We start from the raw sequence: 22,881 nt of genomic DNA, 5'->3' as shown, positions 1-22,881 counted from the left end.
TTTTTCTTTTTAAAGATTTTATTTATTTATTTGAGACAGAGAGAATGAGAGACAGAGAGCATGAGAGGGAGGAGGGTCAGAGGGAGAAGCAGACTCCCTGCCGAGCAGGGAGCCCGATGCGGGACTCGATCCCGGGACTCCAGGATCATGACCTGAGCCGAAGGCAGTCGCTTAACCAACTGAGCCACCCAGGCGCCCAACCTTTGTTTTTCTATTCACATGTACTTAGACTAACTGTACACTCTTATGTTAAAAAGTTAAAGGACACAAGAGTTAATTCCTCACCATAGAAAAGTATTTTCACAAATTGTTAAGAAATGCACCAAATATCTAGGGCAAGAGTAGTTATTTCACAAAAAAATAGACAAAATAAAGTTCATCTTCACTAGCTATCAAAAAAAGTAATTAGAAATGACCTATACCATTTTCCCACTACCAAACTAAAAGATTAAAAAGAATCATAATATTCAATTCCGAAGAAGTGTTTTAAAAAAGAACAATCAGACTTCCTAAACCAGATATCAAAACTTACAACAAAGCTATGGTAAATATACAATATGGAATGATCAAGAAGAAACCTATTAACCAAAACAAAGGTACAGACATTTTAGAAACTGATCTTGTATATTAAAAATTAGTATGCAATAAAGATATTTCTCATCAATGGGGAAAGGCTGAAGTTAATAAATGATTTAGGGGCAACTGGCAGTGCATTTGGGAAATACATCCTTATGCTATCACAACACACAAAAGTAAGTCCCATACAAGGAGGCTTTTGGTTAAAGACAGTGGCTTAAACATGTGCTTTATCATCTACTCCCTCCAAAACCTCACCAAAAGGACAGGAAAGAAATTCTAACACCTGAAACAGCAGGTGGAGAAGACTGATGTGTGGAAAAGTTTAGACATTCAGATACATCTCAGAATGGAAGTGAAAGTGGAGCTGAAAGCAGGAACACCAAAAAAAATTCTGGGAGAACAGGATTTCCCTCTAGAACATTGGGCCCAGCCAAATTATCACCCAAGTGTGAGGGTAGAAGATGCTTTTAAACATGCAAAAGATCTCAAAAAATTAATCCCTCATATGTGCTTTAAGAAAAAAAAGAAAAAGGTCTTTGGGGGTGCCTAGGTGGTTCAGTAGGTGAAGCATCTGCCTTCGGCTCAGGTCATGATCCCAGGGTCCTGGGACTGAGCCCTGCATCGGGCTCCTTGCTCAGCAGGGAGCGTGCTTCTCCCCCTGCCCATGCTCTTTCTCTCTCTGTCAAATAAATACATAAATAAAACCTTTGAAAAAGAAAAATCTCTTTGAGACTGTGTGGCACCAAAATGGGGATGTTAAAAGGAAACGATGCCATGGGAACTAGAAATCAGCAGGGACACACCACTGGAGAGGAGTAAAGGGAAGACAGCTTGCTTGGACGCCAGCCTGGAGGCAGAAAGGCAGCTCTGGGACTCACGTGGCCAAGAGAAGTGAAACAAGAGCACATCTGATGCACTTGAACATAATGAAAACATTATTTCTAGATTCTTCAAGTGTTTATAGAGAAATAACTGATAAGTATGTACCACATAAATATAGCAAAAGAAGATAATGAAAATTATTTTAACAATTTCTTGGAACTATCTAGGGAAAACATAAATTATATAAGAAAGGAAATCCAACTACATAAGGAACATATGGGGATGCCTGGGTGGCTCAGTCGGTTAAGTGTCTGCCTTCAGCTCAGGTCATGATCCCGGGGTCCTGGGATGGAGCCCTGTTTCTCCCTCTCTCTTCTCCCTCTCCCTCTGATCCTCCTCCCTGCTTGTCCTCTCTCTCTCTGTCTCAAATAAATAAATAAAATCTTAAAAAAAAAAAAAGTATGTAACAATCCAGTAGAAAAATGAACAAAGTCCATCAAAGTCAATTAAAAAAAGACATACAGCCACTGAATGTATTGTTAAAAGTCCAAATTCACCTGTGATTAGAAAAAACGCATCAGATGGTTGAAAATATTTAGGATAGCTAATGTTAGCCAAGTGTATACAAGAAACACATACTTTTATTCACTATTATGTGAGTGTAAAATGGTAAATTTTTGGAGGGCAGATGGGCAGTATTTTAAGTGCACAAACTTCAGCAGCAATTCTACTTTTGTGTACTTTTCTTAGAGAAATAATGTCAAATGTACAAGAATGTTCACTGCAGCGTGGTTTGTAACAGTTTTCACATGACAGATGCCCTTCCTAAAAGGTAGGCTAGAAGACTATGCTGTTATTAAAGTGAGTTAGACCTCTATGTAATAACAAGGAAAGGTCTGTAAGATGGGTTAGGTAGCAAAAGCAGAAAGTAAGTCTTATTTATACAGAAACTTCAATTCTATACATCTTTATGTGTTCATGCACTGTAAAGTTCTGGAAAATGCAAACTACAATAGTTAGCAATGAAAGAGGGCATTCACTTACATTCATATAACTATACACACACATGCATATATACAAATATATCTACATCTTTCCATTGCTTTTATAAAATCATATGGTCATGCATTTTTATAATTTTCAAAATATGTAAGAAATTAAGGTGTTATTAGACAGTTACATGTACAAGAATGAAACTGGACCACTTTCCAACACCATAAACAAAAACAGACTCAAAATGGATTAAAGACCCAAATGTGATACCTAAAACCTTAAAAGTCCTAGAATGGAACACAGGCAGTAATTTCTCTGACACTGGTCATAGCAACATTTTTCTAGATATGTCTCCCAAGGCAAGGGAAACATGAAGCAAAAATAAACTACATCTGGACTACATCATAATAAAAAGTTTTACACAGCAAAGGAAACAATAACAAAACAAAAAGGCAACCTACTGGGAGAAGGTATTTGCAAATGATATATCCAATAAGGGGTTAATATCCAAAATAAAGGGCGCCTGGGTGGCTCAGTTGGTTAAGCGACTGCCTTCGGCTCAGGTCATGATCCTGGAGTCCCGGGATCGAGTCCCACATCAGGCTCCCTGCTCAGCAGGGAGTCTGCTTCTCCCTCTGACCCTCCCCCCTCTCATGCTCTCTCTCTCTCTATCTCATTCTCTCTCAAATAAATAAATAAAATCTTTAAAAAAAAAAAAATATCCAAAATAAATAAAGAACTTCTACAACTCAACACCAGAAAAACCAAACGACTGGATTAAAAAATGGGTAAAAGACCTGAGTAGTCATTTTTCCAAAGAAAACTTACAGGTGGCCAACAGACACATGAAAAGATGTTCAACATCACTCATCATCAGGGAAATGTTAATCAAAACTACAATGAGATATCACTTCATACCTGTCAGATTGGCTAGTATCAAAAAGAGGAAATGTAAGTGTTGGCGAGGATGTGGAGAAAAGGGACCCTCATGCACTGCTGGTGGGAATGCAAATTGGTATAGCCACCGGGGAAAACAGTATGGAGGTTCCTCAAAAGATTAAAAATAGAAAGAACATATGGTCCAGTAATCCCACTACTGGATATTTATCCAAAGAAAACAAAAACACTAATTTGAGAGGGATATATATTTATATATATGTATATATGTAATGGAACATTATGCAGGCATAAAAAAGGATCAGATCATGTCATTTGCAACAACATGGATGGACCTAGAGGGTTCTGCGTGAAGTGAAATAAATCAGATTGAGAAAGACAAATACCATATAATTTCACTCATATGTGGAATTTAAAAACCAAAATAAATGAATAAACAAACAAAAAGCAGAATCAGAGCTATAAATACAGAGAACCAACTTATGGTTGCTTTGGTGACAGATGGTAGCTACACTCGTGGGGAACACAGCATAACATGTAGAGAAACTGAATCAGTATGTTGCACACCCAAAACTAATGTAACGTTGTGTGTCAACTACACTCAAATTAAAAAAAAAAAAAAGGAAAGAGAAAGAAAAAGAAAGGATATATGCCTGGATACATCAGGAAGCAAGACAAATGCAGCATGTTTTTCTAAAAGGACAAAGGGGCAAGAAAACTTTTGGGGTGATGTATATGTTCACTATCTTGATTGTGAAGATAGTTTTATGAGTGTATATACATGTCAAAACTTAGAAAATTTTATAATTTTGATATAAGTAATTTATTATATTTCACTTATACTTCTATAAAGCTCGTAAATAAAAAGAAAAAATCTAAAAAAGAAGAAATTAAGGTGTTTATCTTCATTGTATCATGTATTACAGATAGACATATACTATGTGAAAGTTTAAGCAACCATTATGTACTTAAATTTATTCTCAATCTATCCCATTCATTAATGATTTTAAGAAAATACATGGGTCTAACAATTTCATCACCTCTTACCCTCTTCCAACATGAAACAATGGCAAACAAAACATATCTAGATGATGAATTAATGAAATAATTATATTCAAATTCTCATTATAAAATAGTTACTGTCCAAAAAAAATTTTCAAAGACCATGTATATGAATACATAAAAATATGTACATATACACACATATAAAAACATACACAATCTATAACTTCCTTTTCTCATTTTACATTCTGAGTATCTTTCTGTTTCCAATTGTAAAAATCTGGAATGCTAGTAGCTACATTAGTATCAGAATTAAGTCTAAAAATATGGCCCAGGGCGCCTGGGTGGCTCAGTCCTTAAGCAACTGCCTTCAGCTCAGGTCATGGTCCCAGGGTCCTGGGATCGAGCCCCGCATCAGGCTCCCTGCTCCGCGGGAAGCCTGCTTCTCCCTCTCCCACTCCCCTCTGCTTGTGTTCCCTCTCTCACTGTGTCTCTCTCTGTCAAATAAATAAATAAAATCTTTAAAAAAAAAAAAAAATATATATATATATGGCCCAGAAAGGAGCAAGTACAAACAAAAATCAGTGTCACTGGGCATGGGAAGCACTCAGTGAAGAGCACACACATACCTCAGGCCTTTCCTGGAAAACAGGCAAGTTCTCCTGTGACGTCTCCACCACCTGGTGCAACTTCTTATGAAGTTCATCCATTTTCTGTTTTAATAGTTGTTCTTCGAAAGCATTTGCTTCTTTTCTTTTCATATAATGTTTATCTTCATTTACTTTAGGAAAGAGAACATGGTTTCCATGCAAAGTTTAAATTCAGGTCATCAGGGGAATACACAAAAAAGAGTGAAAGTTTGTCTTTAGGATGGCAATTTTTTTACTAGTCTTTTCCATGTGTTTTAGGTTATCAGAACTGAAAGGTATATTACCTCTTAATTATAATTTTTACCTGCCTTCAGAATGATTACTTGTAGGTTCAGGGCATGTAGGTTATAAAAATCTACATATTGATCAATAAAAATATTTGGTAATAGCACAGTATGATATCAATCACTTCTTCTAAAACAGTCGTGATCCTGCAAATCATTTGAAAATGGAACACTTTAGGGCGCCTGGGTGGCTCAGTCGGTTAAGCGTCTGCCTTCGGCTCAGGTCATGGTCCCAGGGTCCTGGGATCGAGCCCCGCATCGGGCTCCCTGCTCTAGGGGGAGCCTGCTTCTCCCTCTCCCACTCTTCCTGCTTGTGTTCCTGCTCTCGCAATGTCTCTCTCTGTCAAATAAATAAATAAGATCTTAAAAAAAAAAAAGAAAGTGGAACACTTTAAAAGATCTAAATCTCTAGGTGCTTTCTAAGGAGAACTAGGAGTCGAATGCACTGAAATTTCAGTGCATCACGTGCATGGCAGTTAGTGCCACCTGCAGTGACGCTTAACGTGACCACATCACATGCAAATCAAATCCTCTGGCTAAGACCTTAGGTCACAGTGTGTGAAAGAAAAATGCATCTGTGCGTGACACAAAATGGGAGTGTTAACTGCCTATTTTCTCAGTTGTTGAACAAATGAGAAATGATAAACCAAAAAAAGGCCAACAGAGAGCTATCGTCCAAATGGCTTAAATGGTGTAAACACCCTGAGTGAACAAAGGTTCACTTTCCTCGCTCACGTCCACCTTGTAACCATGGAGACACGCACAGATATTGGTGTTAACATGCATGGTTTTCCTGTGAGGAGCGAAACATGACCTGCTAGATAGCCGTAAATGACAGGGCACTTTGATCAGAGGGCTCCATCTCAATGTCTCCTTTGTTGTACTTGCAGATTTCAGAAAATCTCTTCTCAACTCCACTTCCTGACTTAACCCTTTCACAGCACAAATAACTGACTTACCGGTTTAAAAGTACTATATACAGAACTTCAAACCCATACAGGTAATATTTAAAAGCTTAAAACATCACTAAAAGTGAAGGCAACATTGGTCTATCTACTTTATCTATGTCAGCGCTGTTTCAACTCTGAGCTTTGCTGTCAAGACATCAGTTGAGTCCCTGGACACAGGTGGCTGTTACACTTGTATTTAACAAAGATTTCTAGGCTTTTCATAGATGAGCTAAAGACATTTTTACAGATTCTTTCAGCTTAGTCAATCACCTGTTTAAAAAGGTAGTTTACTCAAAGGTTATTATTTTCGGTGACATAAGAGTATCTCAAATCATAAGAGTGCAAGTACCCCACTGTTCATGCTTTCTCCGTTGATTGTATTTCTGGGCTCTCAGCTCTTCAAAGGAAAATTCTGATTCTCCGCGAATGAGCTTCTCCTTACAATACATAACAACCTGCTGAACATCAGCTCTGGCTGCTGAAGATGCTTGTGCAGAATATTCTGATTTAGAAATCATGATCACCCTTTGTTCCCTATAATGGGGGAAAATGTATTATTTACCACATCGTACTAAAACAGCTCTCAAAGGAAACTAAGTAATAGATTACTGCACAGGTTATACTTGCTTTTTCGACTCTTTATCACAAGCTGAAGATACTACCCCAGAAACTTCTGAGCCCTAAAAAGACAGAAAAGGAACATAAGTATTCACTTAACTGAAAAGAAACTGTCACCCAAAGTATTTCACAAAACATATGAAAGCATTGGAGGGGCTTCTTAATCATCAACTAGATTTATTCATTTTTTATTTTTAAAAGATTTTATTTACCTATTCATTTGAGAGAGAGAAAGAGAGAGCTCAAGCGAGCAAGCACAGGGGGAGGGGCAAAGGGAGAGGACCCCAAGTAGACTCTGCGCTGAGCCTGGAGCCCGACTTTTCACAGCACTGAGATCACGACCTGCACTGGAACCAAGAGTCGGGCACGCAACTGACTGAGCCACTCAGGTGCCCTAATCATCAACTAGATTTACATATGTTCATTAAAATTATGATTAATTTAATTATAACCAATTAATTATATTAATTATTATTAACCTTATAACTTTTGTAATTAAAGAGTCCAATAAGAAAGTGATTTAAAAAAATTTCTACTTAGGGGGTACCTGGAGGGCTCAGTCAGTTAAGCATCCGACTCTTGATTTTGGCTCAGGTTATGATCTCAATGTTGTGAGATCAGCCCTGTGTCAGGTTCCACACTGGGAGTGGAGCCTACTTTAGATTCTCTCTCCCTCTGCCTCTGCTACTTCCCCCTCCTGGAAAAATTTCTACTTGGTAGTAGAGAAGAGCATTATTTCCCTCCAACTGATAGACTAGGAGCTGGGTCAGAGCGCCTATGTTAATGGGATTAATATTCTAAAATTCTACATTAATAAAAAAAATCAAAAATTTTCTTCTAGTACCATTCTATCCTCAGGAGTTCCTAAACAAATATTTACTGAGTATCTCATACATGTTGTGTCTTGAGCTAGGTCCTGGAAATGTGACCATAAATAAGACCCATCTCTGCTGTTTAAAAATTTACGTAGTTGGGTCAATAGGAAGCAATCAGACTGGCAAACGTGTAGAATGTAAAATGAGATAGTCTGAGTTTCTATCAAGGTGAGAAATGCATATTCCATGTCTAGGAATGTGTGACATTAATAAAACTTGCACACATGCACTAAGAACAGAAGCATTTCCATTGGATTGGGCTGAAAGGAGGTCCTTAGCAAACTGAAAGAGCAATTGTACCGTGAAGAGGATAAATGCTGGAAAACAAGGCTGAGGGAAGCAAAGACTTGAGCAGAAGAAATCTCAACAGGGCAAAAATCTTAAGGAGGATGAAGACAAGCAAAGCGGAAGGCCATTTTCCCCAACTGTGATGGCTGGGAGGGTGCAGTTCCATTTATTGGTTAGTGGCAGAAAATTGACAGATGTCATCTAAGGGCTTTTGTTGTCTCATGAAAATACTATTTTTGCCAGCTCCTGAAGAAGAGGTTAATGACTGCAAGGTCCCAAGTTTGAGGAAAGTAAAGAGAAGCTTAAAATCACGATCATGTGGCATTAGAGAGTGAAATGGGACACATAAGAAATACATAAAATATAAAGAGTGAACCAGGAAACTGGAAACATAATTTCTGAGGAGGAGGAAAGCCCTGGTTGAGGTGATAGGCACCATCAATCCAAGCTCCTGAGTTTTAAGCAGGGCTCAGAAGCCTCCAGGTGGGTATTATCCAGTGTAGGAGGGATTCCCAGCCTGTGTGAGGGAGGCTGGCGGGCAAAGGAGGGGAGAAGCTGCTGGAGAGAAAGTGAAGACAGAAGGTCATATATATAGTGGGAGGCCCTAAGTCAGATAAACACAGGAAGTGAAGGCCAGACAGTAACTTATTTAAATTTAATATCTGAGGTGAGCAGTGGTAGATGATGACAGGAAGCTGACAGAGAGGTTAGAGTCATAGTGACAAGGTCAAACAAATGAGATGTTGAAGTGGATGTGACACTTCACAGCCGGACGACCATTCAAAATCATTCCCGGTTTCCATATAACCCAAGAATGTTATTATTACCTGATTCTTAGAAATGCAGGCTGAGTTATTTCCTGGATTTGATTTTGATATCATTTGGTTTAAAATCTGAGCATTATGGAGAGGTTCTGAGGTTCTAGCTATGGGGGGGAAAGGATGAAATAAAGAGAAACAAGGGTAAAACCATATTAAATAAAATTATTACAAATTACATTCCCCAGGTCTTTCAGTAAGTAGCATAAGAAATAAATCAACTCATTGACTACTGTCTCAGAAAATGTAACTAAAACTCCTTTTAGATAAGAGAAATATTATAGAGATAATTTAAGCAACAGGATGGAATAGTTGATGCTTATTGCTGAAATGTAATCTTTATTTCTAAAAAAAAAAATGACAACATTTCTTCAAAAGTTGCATTAAACACATTTGATTCAGATGGACTTGAGAGTAAGTCTTGTCCTCTACTTTGGGCAATTTTGATTTTTTTTTTTTTTAAATCCCCAAAATATAATGCAATCAAGTTTTCTTGTGGGTGTGCTCTTTTACATTGCTACGACACAATCCTGTGGCGGGATTTTTGCGAGGCATTATTACCAGGGTGCCTTCCCCATTACCTAAGACAATACAGTCAATAAACACTGGATGAATTTTTTTTTAAGGGGAGAAAAAGGCAGCGTAAATCAGAGACTACATTATTAACAACTTAGACATTTTAGAAAGCATTATTTTACCTTGAGTTGGCAAATGCGTTTCAGTAAGGCGTGCCCGGAATAACCTGAATGACAGGAGTGAAAGTATCAATATAGATTACAAACTTAGTTTAATACGTATTTGTATTAAAGCGAAAACCAAATCTACCTATCTAGATTGATCTCAACCAATCAAGACAACTTATCACAAGCTAGTGAAGACTGAGATCAAGAGAGAATGTCAAGTTGAATTTTAGAATTGCTTCAAAATAAAAAAAAAAAAATTCTGGGATCTTCTTCATACCCAATACACTACATTAGAAAAACTCCCCCCTTTGCCTGGTTTATGTTGTATTTCTCAAACTTACATAACAAATGTACCCTCCTACCCCCTGTATCAAGTCTGCAAATGTTACAACATGGGGTGCTTGAGCTCCCTATCTTAGGCATTCTACACATCTGGAACGTAATGAACATAATATTTAGAAGAAAGAAGTCCAAAACTTAGACCACCAATTCAAAAGGCAGATATATTATTGTTCATGCTGTGAGAACTTTTTAAATATGTCATTTCATGACACCTTTACACACCAACTCACCTGCCAAGTAATATGCAACTTCCAAATCTGACATTTTTGGGTGATGTGAGCAAGAGTGTATAGTATAAAGAGACTAAAAATGTACAACCAAATGTCAAATCTTGTGATTCTTAGTTCAAACAAACCAACAGTTAAAAAAAAAAAACAAAAAACAACACAATGCTTTACATGATGAGGAGTGACTGAAAATTAGAGGATATTAAGGAATTATAGTTAAAATTTGTTAGTGTGAAAATGGCATTATGGTTCTGTTAAAAAAAAAACACTTTTAAAGATGTTTATGTGTTTGGGTTAAAATATTTTGTTGTCTTGGATTTGCCTTAAATTCTTCAGCATAGAAAAAACATGATCAAATGTTCCAAGTTATTAAAAGTAGGTGATAGGTAAATGGGAGGTTCATTATACTAATTTTTCTCTTTTTTTTAACCTATGCTTGAAAATTCTCATAATAAAGTTTAAAAAAAAACATGAGCACTGTAGCAAAGTGGAAAACAATGAGCATATTAAATGCTGGCAAGGGATACAGTGAGATAAGTTATTTCATATGCTGCTAGAGAGTGGGCCAGCAAAAAACTGGTATAACCTTTCGAGCAGGGAATGTGGTTACATGTACCACGAAACTTAAAAACTCTTCATACACCCTTTGACTAGATAGTTTCAATTCTGAGAATCTATCAGAAGGAACGAGATAAAATAGGAAAAAATTGGGAGATAACTCTTTGATAAAGGAAAAAGACCGTGACACAAAGCTGCAGGTGTATTAAAGCATGCCTGTAAATCCTATATAACAAGCAGAGAAAAATATGCCAAACTACAATGCCAGGTTTCTTCTGCTTCTTTAGTTTTCTGTATTCTCAAAATTTCCTAAATGAGGTATATTTAATCACAGAAAAAAAATAAAAGTTGTGAAAAATAGTTATTCATGAAGATATTCACTATGTTGTTCTCTATAAAAATCAAAATGTTGAAAATATCTTAAATGTTGATTTAGAGAACACTTCAATTATGACATAACTCTGGGACAGATTTCACACCTTGCTTTATAAGTAGTAGAAAAGTTCCTAATTTCTTAAGGGCAGTATAAAGCTCAGTATACATAACAGACCTACAGTATGATTTACTCTTAAAATACACAAATACAAGGACACACACACAGGCGTAGGGAAAAGATACTGGAAGGCAATGCACCAAAGTGTTGACAGTAATATTTCTGGGCAATTTCCTTTTCTTTATACTATTCTGTATTATCCACATTTTCACAATAAGAAGGATTTTCCATACAAACAGATTAATAACGGAAGATTTTTAAGAGCAAACATGACATTTCCAAGTACGGAATACCATGTAGAGTTGTTTTTTTTAAGATCTTATTTATTTATTTGAGAGGGAGCGACGGTGAGCACGAGCAGGGGGAGGCACGGAGGGACGAGCAGGGACGCGGGGCTCGATCCCAGGATCCCGGGATCATGACCGGAGCCGAAGGCAGCCGCCCAACCGACCGCGTCACCCCGGCGCCCCGAGTTTTGTTTTCAGACTACCTGTAGTGTTGCCGCAGCAGCTCTCCCGGTTCGGCCTGGTTTTGAAGCCCTCTCCGAAAAACAGCACTGGCTTGCTGCAGCTCTCCCCGGCCTTCCAGATGCCCCGCCCAGGCGACGTACAGAGGAGATGACGTGGTCCCGATCCCGTGGTTGTACAGAAACTCAAAGAACTGATGAAGGTCGCTGTTGTACTGAGCCTACAGAAGCCCAAGGCAAACAGATACAAGAACAAAGGAATTGCTGGTCTAGGTATGGCCCAGAGCCCAGCCACCTTCCATGTTCAGTCTTCATGGAGGCTTCAGGCTATACTGTCGGGGGAAGGCTTATGCGGCTCTCTGACAGCAAACCTAAAAATTAAGCTTATTTCTTTGCTTGACATTCAATGTCCCCGAAATTACCCACACTAATTCCCAGGATAGTGACTTCCATAATGACTCATGATGTAAGTGTTACGGTTGTCTTAATCGGAGCCTGCTCAAGTGCCATAGGGTGCCTCAAATCATAGTATCCTGTAATTTAGTGAACAAATCCATTTTAACTCGATCCACTCATGATTATTAGAACTCCTGCCCCCAAAACCTTCATTTCAAGACTGAAGAGACCCAACCTTTGAACGCCTAACCTGAGGCAGCCTTTTCCTTTTAGTGTTAAATTTAGTTCCCAAGGGTTAATATTTTCTTAATTATTCACAAGGAACCCTCTGAGTACCTGGCAGTGCCTGCTTATCCTTCCATCCCCACACCCCTCTCATTCAACAAACCTTTTAATTTAATGGTTTCTATCTCATGTCCTAACACTTACAGACTTGATAGAGGAGGGTTTTAAAATTAAATTGCTGACTCTGCAATACAGAAGCCAAAAGCTTCCAAAATACACATCTCTGGCCATACAACTTTTAAAAATTTATGACTGGAAACAGAGGAATTAAAATAAGACAGTCTAGGGGTGCCTGGGTGGCTCAGTCGTTAAGGGTTTGCCTTCGGCTCAGGTCATGATCTCAGGGTCCTGGGATCGAGCCCCACATTGGGCTCCCTGCTCAGCGGGAAGCCTGCTTCTCCCTCTCCCACTCCCCCTGCTTGTGTTCCCTCTCTCGCTGTCTCTCTGTGAAATAAATAAAATCTTTAAAAAAATAAATACATAAAATTAAATTAAAATTAAATAAGGCAGTCTAAAATGATCTTAAAATCTGGGGAAACAAGCAGAAGTACAATAGGATTACAGATTTGATTATACATCTGAAAGTATACTTACAAATTTTAAACAATAATTGATGAATCTTGGGTCATTGTGGTATTTCTTCTTATCCAAAAATTCCTTCATTAAATGTTCTAATAATGTTGTCAAGTATTCCTTATTCTCAGGAAAGTTCTCTTCTACCCACTGCATGTAACTAGAAAAATATGGATAATATTAATTTTCAGGGCAGCATATAGCTTGTTTAAAGGAAAAAAATAAACTAAATGCTAACCTTTCCCATTCACCAAGTGGGTCATCGCCCTTGTAGCTCTGCATATGGGCTTCAAACATTCTAGAACAGAGAAAAATATGCACATGACTTATTAGGGATGATTCCTAAAATGTTTCTCATTTACACACCTTAAAATGGAAATCTTAAATACCAGTTCAAATGCTATATTAAAAATTGAAAGATTATTCACTTAGAAGTGGTCAGAAAACTCAGATGCAGTTATTTTTCCAGAAGAAAGCAAGACCCAAGCCCCTGAAGTTAGCCCTTATGTAAGAGGCAGCTGGAAGAGGATCCCAGGCTCTATCCCTAAGAATCTCCTCCTGTCACTGATGCCCAATGTCACTACCATCCTGAAGGGCAGTGTCCACCAGTTGTTATTCCTCAAATGGTGGGACCCCTCCCCTTGCTGCTCAGAAGCTTGGCTGAGACTTGGCTAGGAGACCTGAAGGGGGCTTGTGAGTGGGTGTGGGAGAGTAGGATACCACCAATCAGGTCTCCACATAGTTTGCTTTCTGGGCCTCAATGCAACACTGCGTCCCTGACAAAGAACACATAATGGCAATGTTCATAAATCAGCCACTATGGCTCCCTCTGCTTGCTGCTACTTCCGCATTCCCAACCACAGCTTTAAAAAAAAAAAAAATCAGCCAAGTGAAAAAAAGTTCTCTAAGGGCACTGAGGTGCTAGGGGAGCAAACGAACAAATAAACAAACAGAAACATGTGAAATAAAGTCAGGTGACATTCAGCACTTAATGAAAAAACAGCAAAACAAAACAAAATGGGAGATGAGGTAAGAATGTGACAGGAGTTACAATTCTTAGACAGAGTGGTCAGGGAAGGCCATTCTCCCTGAGGGGGTGACACTTGATCAGTGCCAGAGAGCTATGCAGCTATTTAAGTGTGCTGAGCTAGAAGGGTGGGGTGACAACATGTAATGTGCATTTAAAACATCCATTCTGCCCCTTTAAGCAAAGGGGATGGGGAATGGGAACAGAAGTGGGAAACCAGTTAGGGAGCTACAACAGTCCCAGCTGGACCAGGGTGGGAACAGTGCAAGCATGGAATTTGGGGTGCTTTGGAGAAAGAAACAATGGGACTTGCCTATGGGATTGCTTATGGGTATGAGAGAGTCAAGCTAAGAAAGATTTCAGGTTTTCTATCAGAGAAATTACACGGATTACAGGATTTGAAAGCAATACTTTCTCCTGGCTATCATATCTGTATACCAATGAAATCAATGTTTCTTATGACTCAAAATCTAGAAGCCACGAAAGAAAAGCTCAATAAAGTAAACTATATATAAATAAAAAGCTTCTACATGTCAAATAAACACAACATCAAGCAGAGTCAAAAGAGAAATGATAAAATGGTATAAAAAAAGAGCTTTTAGAAATTGGGGGGAAACAATAAAAAAAATTAAATAAATAAAAGGCATTCCAAAGGAAAATACTCAACCTCTTATAAGAGAAATTCACCTCATTCAGATACAATTTCTCACCTACCAGATTGGCAAAATTAAAAAAATGTGGCAACAGTGTACAGATGAAGCAATGGGAAACAGGCACTCTCACACCTTGCTTGCAGGTGAGAGTACTCTTGATCCCTGCTAAGGGAACTGGTAATATCTGCCAAAATTACGGATGGATCTACTTTTTTTTTTTAATTAACATATAATGTATTACTTGTTTGAGGGGTACAGGTCTGTGATTCATCAGTCTTACACAATTCACAGCGCTCACCATAGTACATACCCTTCCCAATGTCCATCACGTAGCCACCCCATCCCTCCCACCCCTCTCCACTCCAGCAACCCTCAGTTTTGTTTCCTAAGATTGAGAGTCTCTTATGGTTTGCTTTCCTCTCTGGTTTTGTCTTGTTTCATTTTTTCCTCCCTTCTCCTATGATCCTGTCTTGTTTCTCAAAGTCCTCATATCAGTGAGATCGTATGATAATTGTCTTTCTCTGCTTGAGTTATTTCGCTTAGCATAATGCCCTCTAGTTTCATCCACGTCGTTGCAAATGGCAAGATTTCAATTTTTTTGGTGGCTGCATAATATTCCAGTGTGTGTGTGTGTGTGTGTACACACCACATCTTCTTTATCCATTCATCTGTTGAGGGACATCTAGACTCTTTCCATAGTTTGGCTATTGTGGACATTGCAGCTATAAACATTGGGATGCACGTGCCCCTTCGGATCCCTACATTTGTATCTTTGGGGTAAATACCCAGTAGTGCAATTGCTGGGTCGTACGGTAGCTCTATTTTCAACTTTCTGAGGAACCTCCATGCTGTTTTAGATGGATCTACTTTTGATCCAACAAATCCACTTCTGGGAATCTAGAAAACAGATATATTTGTCTATGTGCAAAATGCCACACGTACAAGATTTTTCAGTGCAGCTCTATTTGCGAAAGACTGTCAATAACCCAAAGATCCATAAATAGGAGACTTTTTAGATTATGGTACATGAAATATGCAGTTGTAAAATAGATTGAGAAAGAGCTCTATATACTGATAAAGATCTCCAAGGATACTGTTAAACAAAAAAAGCTACACTTTACAAGAAATAAAGGCAGGAACTGTACATACATATACATATACACCCATTGATATACACACATATATGCATGCCTATATAGACATACTAATGTAATATTACAATATAAATATATCTGCAAAAATAAACATTTGAAAAATAAATTAGAAAAATGGTTCCATATCAGGGATTGGGAGAGTAGACAGGCATAATAAATCTCAGTGAACACTTTTTAAAACCTTTTTTAAAAACCAAATAAATGTATTACTTATTTTTAAAAATGAAAAAGTAATTACTTCTAAATTTTAATTTCCTTCTCATGCCTCATAGGTGCTCCCCCAAAATATATGTTAATAATAGGCTGGCTCAAATAAACATTTCACATTCCAATAACAACCACATTTCCTAGTAAAATGGCCTGAATACACTTTGTAAATGAATACTAAAAACATCCAGTTCACTGGAGCAAATTAGTCTTTACAAAGTCAAAATAAGGTCAGAAATACCTGATTTCCCTTTTAAAATGGGGAAAAACAAGCTTCTAAAAGTGAAATAGTTTGCTGGCTAGAGAAGTCTTAAAGCAAACAGGTTTTTGCTTTGGCTGTACTTAATGATCTTGGTCTTCTGATCCCCAAGAGAATAAATTGCCCTGGTGCTGATAAAACTAACCAGTTTTACATCCTGTCACATATGACTTAACTGTTTTAAAATGCTTTTGAAACAATCTAGATAAATCACCTAAAGTCATAAAGCAAAGGTGTGGGAATGTAAGAAATTGTTAGCAGGTTAACCTAAATGACAATAAGCATAGCTTTTTTTGTTAAGTTCACGTTATTAAAAAAAAATAAAGTTCAGGTTATTCAAAGACTTTTTTCAAATTGATTGTGGGATTATGGGTAAGAGCTATTTTAAGTTCTCTCCCTACTGTAGATTTTTTTTTTTTTTTTAATTAAGTGGCTTTGAAAGTTTCTCATGAAACCTACACGCAAGGCTTAGGGTTTTTGTTAGATTAGACTTTTTTCTCCCACGGCGACGATCTGCCCAGAGCGGATTCCTTACAGAGATGAACCGAGAGCTCCGAGGGCCTCACGAATTGGCCAAATCCCCCTAAACTGCCACCGTGGTCGCAGCTCGGAGGACGAGGGCCGGGGTCTCAGCGGACAGCGCCAGCTACACGGTCGGGGGCCCTTTCCACGACCCACGAGTGGCCCACAGCCTGGCTGGGTAGGAGTGAGGGCGGGGAGGAAACACACCAAAGCCACGGAAAGGGGCGGGGGGGGCAAAAGGAGGCAGGACTGCGGCCGGCCCGGGCGGGGACCTGCAGACCCCGAATCCTAGGTACCCCAGCCCCCTCCTCGGTCCACAGCCGGAGACTGCGCCCCCGCCTCGCCCCCATCCCACCAGACCAACACTTACTGAAAGACATTTTCCGGGTTATCCATGGCGAGAGGACGCGGGCCAACAGCTGCCCACCCGCGCCGCCGGCGAGAAGCCGCTACCGATTTGAATCTCCCGCGCAGCCGCACTCGGCGCAACGCGCGCCTGGCCATTGGCCTCGGCTGCAGACGGGCTGGCCAATCGCCGGGGCCGTTGCCGGGAGACATTTGTCCCGCCTTCCCCCGCTCACCGCTAGTTCCTCCCACTTGCCTCGCAGTCCTCAGTCGAACCGTAAGCTCCCCTCCCGCTAAGTGCAGGCTGGATTTTGAAGTACCGCGCGGAGAGGGAGCCCTAGAATTTTGGCTTAGTGACTACAATGTGGGGGCACGTCGGTAAACGCTTCAGGGCTGGTTATGTAGATGATATATGGCATATGAAGATGATGTGTTAGTACTCTCGCAGACCTCTGGGCTTGATTTAACTCATCTGAAAAGCTGTATGGGTGCCCCAGAGCGGAGGAGGGCTCAAGGTCCCGCGGGCTGTTCCTACATCCAAATGGCAATTAAAATAAGCATAGAAGAGTTTGATAGATTGTAGAATGCCAACAAGGAAACTTTCAACATCTTCTGTGGAACTAGGAGCTCTGGAGACCCAAGTTCTCAGGAGTTACAAATGAAGAGACCTCTTTGTGAAGGAGTCCAGATGTCTAAGAAGAAATATGTAATATGCTGATGCTTCCTGCCTAAAAGTGAGTTGGAAAAGAATCAACCTAGTGTTCTCTGCCCCTTCGACTTTAATGACTTCCCATTCTACCTCTCCAGGTTGTTCCAAAAGTCACATAACAATGCAAGTAAAATACAAAGAGTTATTAATGCGATTACCTTCCTTTTGCAGAAGCTGTGTGGGTGTTTGCTTTTTTAAGCCCTTAAAAAATAGCAGCTTTTGGAAATCCTGATGCTCTTAGTCCAGGATTCCTTCCAGGGTGTTGACCGATTTGAATCTACCCAAGAATCCGATTTGTAGTACTTAAAACAGAGAGGATGCTCACTCTGGGGTCTTTAGACAAATGTTAGGTTCTGCTAACCATCACAGAAATTAACAGATTGTTGCATTCATTGAGGTTTTCAGCTTGTGTCTGATAGCGGCTCAGTCATCAATTAAGAAATGTTGATTGAGCATCCATCATATACCAGATGTCACTGGATTTATATCTAATTACAGCCTTGTCTAACTCAAACAGATCCTTCCTTGAGAAGCTAGGGGCTTTGTCTGGGAGATGAAGATGCAGTCATAGAAAACTATTTAAAGGTGGTATACACATGTATTACATGCCATATTAATGTTCAGATTATCTGTTAGGAGATCCAGAGGATGGAGGGGAAATGGGGCCTGTCTGTCACATAAAACTTCATGAGGAAGGTGGAGCTTGAATTGGGCCTTGAAGGGGGTTGCATCTCTCCCTTACCATCATAGCATTTTTTAAATAAGTGGCTTTGAAAGTTTCTCATGACACCTGCACACAAAGTTTAGGTTTTTTGTTGGGTTAGACTTTTTTCTTCCATAGTGGTGATCTGCCCAGGGCAGAATCTATTACAAAGAATAAAGAAGAGCTGTGGGGAATTGCCCACATTAGCCATAGCCCAGAGGAGGAGGGCCAGGGTGTCAGCGAAGAGTGCCAGCTACACGGCCTGGGGTCCTTTCCTCCACTCAGGAGTGGCTCACAGCCTACTTGGGGGCGGGGTGAGGTGGGGACAAACTCCAAAGCCAAGGGAAGGAGCAGAAGGGGCCAAAGGAAACAGGACTGGGGGAGAGCATAGAGGAGGTCATTCTTGGTGTAAACTGAAGGATCACCCTGGAGAACTCCTGTTAATGAGTAGTGGAGATTCTTTTTGAAAGACTGGTTTGATAGTTTGATGTCAAATCTTGAGTGCTAAATTAAGGAGTTTATACTTGATCATGATAGTAATTGGGCCTTTGGGGAACAGCAGGTCTAGTTATGTGTAAAGTACACCTTTTCTGCTTCAGGGGCAGGAATGTGCAGTTACAACTTTCTCTTTCTTTAAAACTCTAATTTATCTGCTAATTTCAATATTAAATCACTATGTAAATTGACTAACAGATTCTCTAAATTTTTAGGGAGGCCAATAGATAAAGTATTTTTATTTGGGTTTTCAGTGACCTGTTATTTCAGTATCATAATCTCCAAACTTACTGGAGGAGGGACGCCAGGCCACATCAGGGGAGGAGCTCCAACTTCAACTTTCCCAAGGAGCAGCAAATGGGCAAATGATTCGAACTCTTTTTTTTTTTTTTTAGAGGGGGTGAGGTGAAAGAGGGAGACAGACAGAGACAGAGAGAATCTTAAGCAGGTGTGGCGCCCAATGCAGGGCTCCATCTCACAACCCTGAGATCATGATCTGAGCCGAAATCAACAGTCGGATGCTTAACCAACTCAGGTGCCCCATAACTCAAACTCTTTTTTTTTTTTTTTAAAGATTTTATTTATTCATTTATTTGAGAGAGAAAGAGAGAGAGAGAGAGCACATGAGAGGGGGGAAGGTCAGAGAGAGAAGCAGACTCCCTGCCGAGCAGGGAGCCCGATGCGGGACTCGATCCCGGGACTCCAGGATCGTGACCTGAGCCGAAGGCAGTCGCTTAACCAACTGAGCCACCCAGGCACCCCCCCATAACTCAAACTCTTAATCTGGCTATCAGTTTCCTGTAAAATGAAAAAAGAAATCTGCTTCCTTGTCTTTGTGTTTTTCTGACTTCCACTATCCTATAACCTCATAAGGTTCTCCACTGAATTCCTGAACTCCCTTGGGTTGTCACATGATATCAAAGTTAGTGCTTGCTCTGTTCAGAAAAGAAAAATGATGATTTTTCTCTAGGTTCTGCCTATTTGACAAATGCAAGTAATAATAGATACACATATATCTTCCTTCCCCTGGGAATTTAGAGCAATTTATGGTAGCAGTATTAGATGTATTGCTGAAACATGTAGGATTGAAGATTTATAATTAGAATAGTTACAGAAAGCCGATGAGTATTTTAAGGGACTATGGAATATTAAGAATAAAGCTGATATGTATGAAGGGAGATATAGAACCTTATCTTAGAAAATGTTTTTCTTCTGAGGGTTGTGACTTCAGAAGATGCCTCTATGGTCAAAACCCAGAATCCACTCTTGTGGATAAGAACTATACATATATTTTGTCTTTCGGATGAACCAAAGTATATTTCTCAAATATATTTAGTCTTCCTCTTCAAATTCTGTCTTACGGTTCACAAAACCTTTGGAATTTCCTTGAGAAAATGAGAAGAATGGTAAAGGTATCTTTTGTTATGTTAATGAGGTGACTTTTGGAAAGCACCTGAGGATGGGGCTGGTTGCCAGAAGAACCAACTATGTGATTAGAAGCTTGGAACTTTCAGTCCACTCCTCCCCACCACCCCCCAACCTCAGGAGAGGAGAGGAGCTGAAGGTTGACACAGCCAATGGCTAAAGACAGTCCATCATGACTATGTAATGAAGCCTCCATATAAAGCCAAGAGGGCAGCTTATTGGTCCTTTTTTTTCCAGAAAGCTTCCACACTTGGGGAACCAGAATGCTTCCATGTGTCACCAAACACCACCAAACTCCATGAGGACAGAAGCTCCTTTGTTTGGGACCTTGCCCTTTGTATCCCTTCATCTGGCTGTTAATTCATATCCTTTATCATATCCTTCAGTAAACTGGTAAACATAAGTAAGTGTTTCCCTGAGTTCTGTGAGCTACTCTAGCAAATTAATCAAATCCAAGGAGGAGGTGGTTGGAACCTCCATTCTGTAGCTGGTTGGTTAGAAACACAGGTAACAGCCTGGGGCTTGTGACTGGTATCTGAAGTCGGGGTGGGGGACAGTTTTGTAGGACTGAACCTTTAACTTGTGGAATCTGATGCCATGTCTGGGTAGATAGTGTCAGAATTACGTTGAATTTTTGGATGCCCTGCCGGACACCCTGCTGATGTCTGGGACTTGCTTGGTGTTGTGGTGGAAGTAAGGGAGGGGGTGGTATCTCCCCTTGCCTTGTTGGAATTGGATCCAGAAGCCTAAGAATCCCCCATAAGACTATCTCTTTACTTCAGATGCCAGCCACAAGTTCCAGGGGTTCTCAGCCACCCACACTTCTGACTGATTGGCTACCAATTCAGGGGTTCCCACAACCTTCTCCAGGTTTGATAATTCACAAGAATGACTCACAGAACTCAGGAAACTTACGATTACAGTTTTATTATAAAAGATACACATAGGGTGAAGTCTGGGAGAGTCCTGGGTTTGGCCTTTCCATGTCCTCCCTCCATGGAGTCAAGGTACATTATTTTCCTGGCACATCAATGTGTTAACCAACCAGGAATCTCCACTGAGCTTCAGTGTCCTGACTTTTTACTAGAGTTTCATTATGTAAGAATGATTGATTAAATCATTGGCCGGTGTGTGTGAGTGAACTCAATTTCCAACCCACCCTCCTCTCTCTTGAGGTTGGGAGGACTGGCTGATATCCTGTGACTCCAAGCCCCAAACTTCTTTTTTTTTTTTTTAGATTTTATTTATTTGACAGAGAGAGACACAGCGAGAGAGGGAACACAAGGTGGGGGAGTGGGAAAGGGAGAAGCAGGCTTCCCGCGGAGCAGGGAGCCCCATGTGGGGCTCGATCCCAGGACCCTGGGATCATGACCTGAGCTGAAGGCAGATGCTTAACAACTGAGCCACCCAGGTGGCCCCAAGCCCCAAACTTCTAATCAATTGGTTCATCTTTCTGCTGAGCAGCCCCCATCCTGAAGCTATCTGGAGAACCACCATGAATCACCTCATTAGCATAACAAAAACTCCTATCACTTAGAAAGATTTCCAAGGGTTTTTGAAGATCTGCCAGGAACCCAGGTCAAAGACCAGATAATTTTTTTAGTATACCATGGGGTGATGTGCATCTTTGAGCATCAGCTCAGAATTTCATTAACATTAATAGCTTCTGTACTTTATAACATCTGTACTTTCAGGATATCAATTCTGTCCTCTTATGTAATTGGTAACCAGTTGGTATTCTTGCTCAGATTGGATTTGCTTCCATCCCTTCAAAGAGCTGGACACTTCCCAAACTAAGAGAAAAGAGCTAAATCAAGGCTCAGACTTGACGACTTGGAAACATCGGTTTTAGAGACAGTCCTGACAGATGTTTACATAGCTGAGCACTGATATAATTCTTGTCTGTGTATCAAAGTCTGAATTAGGTCCTTTAGCTTGTCCTTTTGGAAACAAAGGAATGGCAAGAGGAAACTGAAGTAATACCATGAATAACCGATAGCCGAGTTTACCAGATGCTTAATTTCTGCACACATACGATGTTAAAATGTTGAAGACAATTTAGGTGAGCCAGACTTTAACAATTTAGGAAGCAGGTAGTCTCCATTCTCAAGAGTCCAGAGAACTGGGAGGCATGCGAGGAAGTGGCAAGTTTTTATGCAAAATGAACAAGGAAGAGAACATTTTTTTAAAAGGGACAAGGAAAACATTGGAGTTACTTGGCGATCAGGGATAGGTCTCCTGGATGGTGCGGCTTCTGGGCAGATGGAATCCTTATAAGCACATGAAATTTTGAATGTTAGATTTGGGTTTGTGGATCTAATCTCCCTGAATTGATAATGCCTGGTCTACCGAGGGAAGTAATGTTATTAGACACACATTAACTTAAAGTGGCTGCTCACCCTCTGTCAGCATTTACCTAAGTTGCATTTCTAACTTATAAGGCTCTCTGCCTTGCCTGCTACTGTTCCAGTCACTCTTCCTACTGTCACTCTTATATTGTCATCTTGTATCCTTGTATCTTTGCTGTCCCTTTGCTTTTGCATACTGATGTACTACACTACACTTTTGACTATGAGACGCTTG

General features: G+C 39.9%; 2 protein-coding genes across 2 annotated transcripts in view; one reads left to right on the top strand and one right to left on the bottom strand.

Moving 5' to 3' along the window:
* BUB1 (BUB1 mitotic checkpoint serine/threonine kinase) overlaps positions 1-17,093 on the bottom strand; it is a 45,381-nt gene extending 28,288 nt beyond the window's left edge. The window contains exons 1-9 of the mRNA XM_031039114.2: positions 16,992-17,093; positions 13,038-13,097; positions 12,821-12,959; positions 11,570-11,766; positions 9,475-9,518; positions 8,786-8,883; positions 6,805-6,857; positions 6,527-6,711; positions 4,923-5,074 (exon numbers count right to left, since the gene is read on the bottom strand). Coding sequence (XP_030894974.1) covers positions 4,923-5,074; positions 6,527-6,711; positions 6,805-6,857; positions 8,786-8,883; positions 9,475-9,518; positions 11,570-11,766; positions 12,821-12,959; positions 13,038-13,097; positions 16,992-17,017 — 954 coding nt within the window. The 5' untranslated portion in view covers positions 17,018-17,093. The remainder of the gene's footprint in view (positions 1-4,922; positions 5,075-6,526; positions 6,712-6,804; positions 6,858-8,785; positions 8,884-9,474; positions 9,519-11,569; positions 11,767-12,820; positions 12,960-13,037; positions 13,098-16,991) is intronic.
* Positions 17,094-17,159: 66 nt separating this feature from the next.
* ACOXL (acyl-CoA oxidase like) overlaps positions 17,160-22,881 on the top strand; it is a 346,122-nt gene continuing 340,400 nt past the window's right edge. Inside the window, exon 1 of the mRNA XM_081796795.1 lies at positions 17,160-17,700. The gene's annotated coding sequence lies outside the window, so the exon portion shown is untranslated. The remainder of the gene's footprint in view (positions 17,701-22,881) is intronic.

The sequence above is a fragment of the Leptonychotes weddellii genome, chromosome 10 (assembly GCF_054177405.1).
Source record: "Leptonychotes weddellii isolate Sample4059 chromosome 10, ASM5417740v2, whole genome shotgun sequence".
In the NCBI taxonomy this organism is placed as follows: Eukaryota; Metazoa; Chordata; class Mammalia; order Carnivora; family Phocidae; genus Leptonychotes; species Leptonychotes weddellii.
This window is presented reverse-complemented; position numbering and strand designations above follow the sequence as displayed.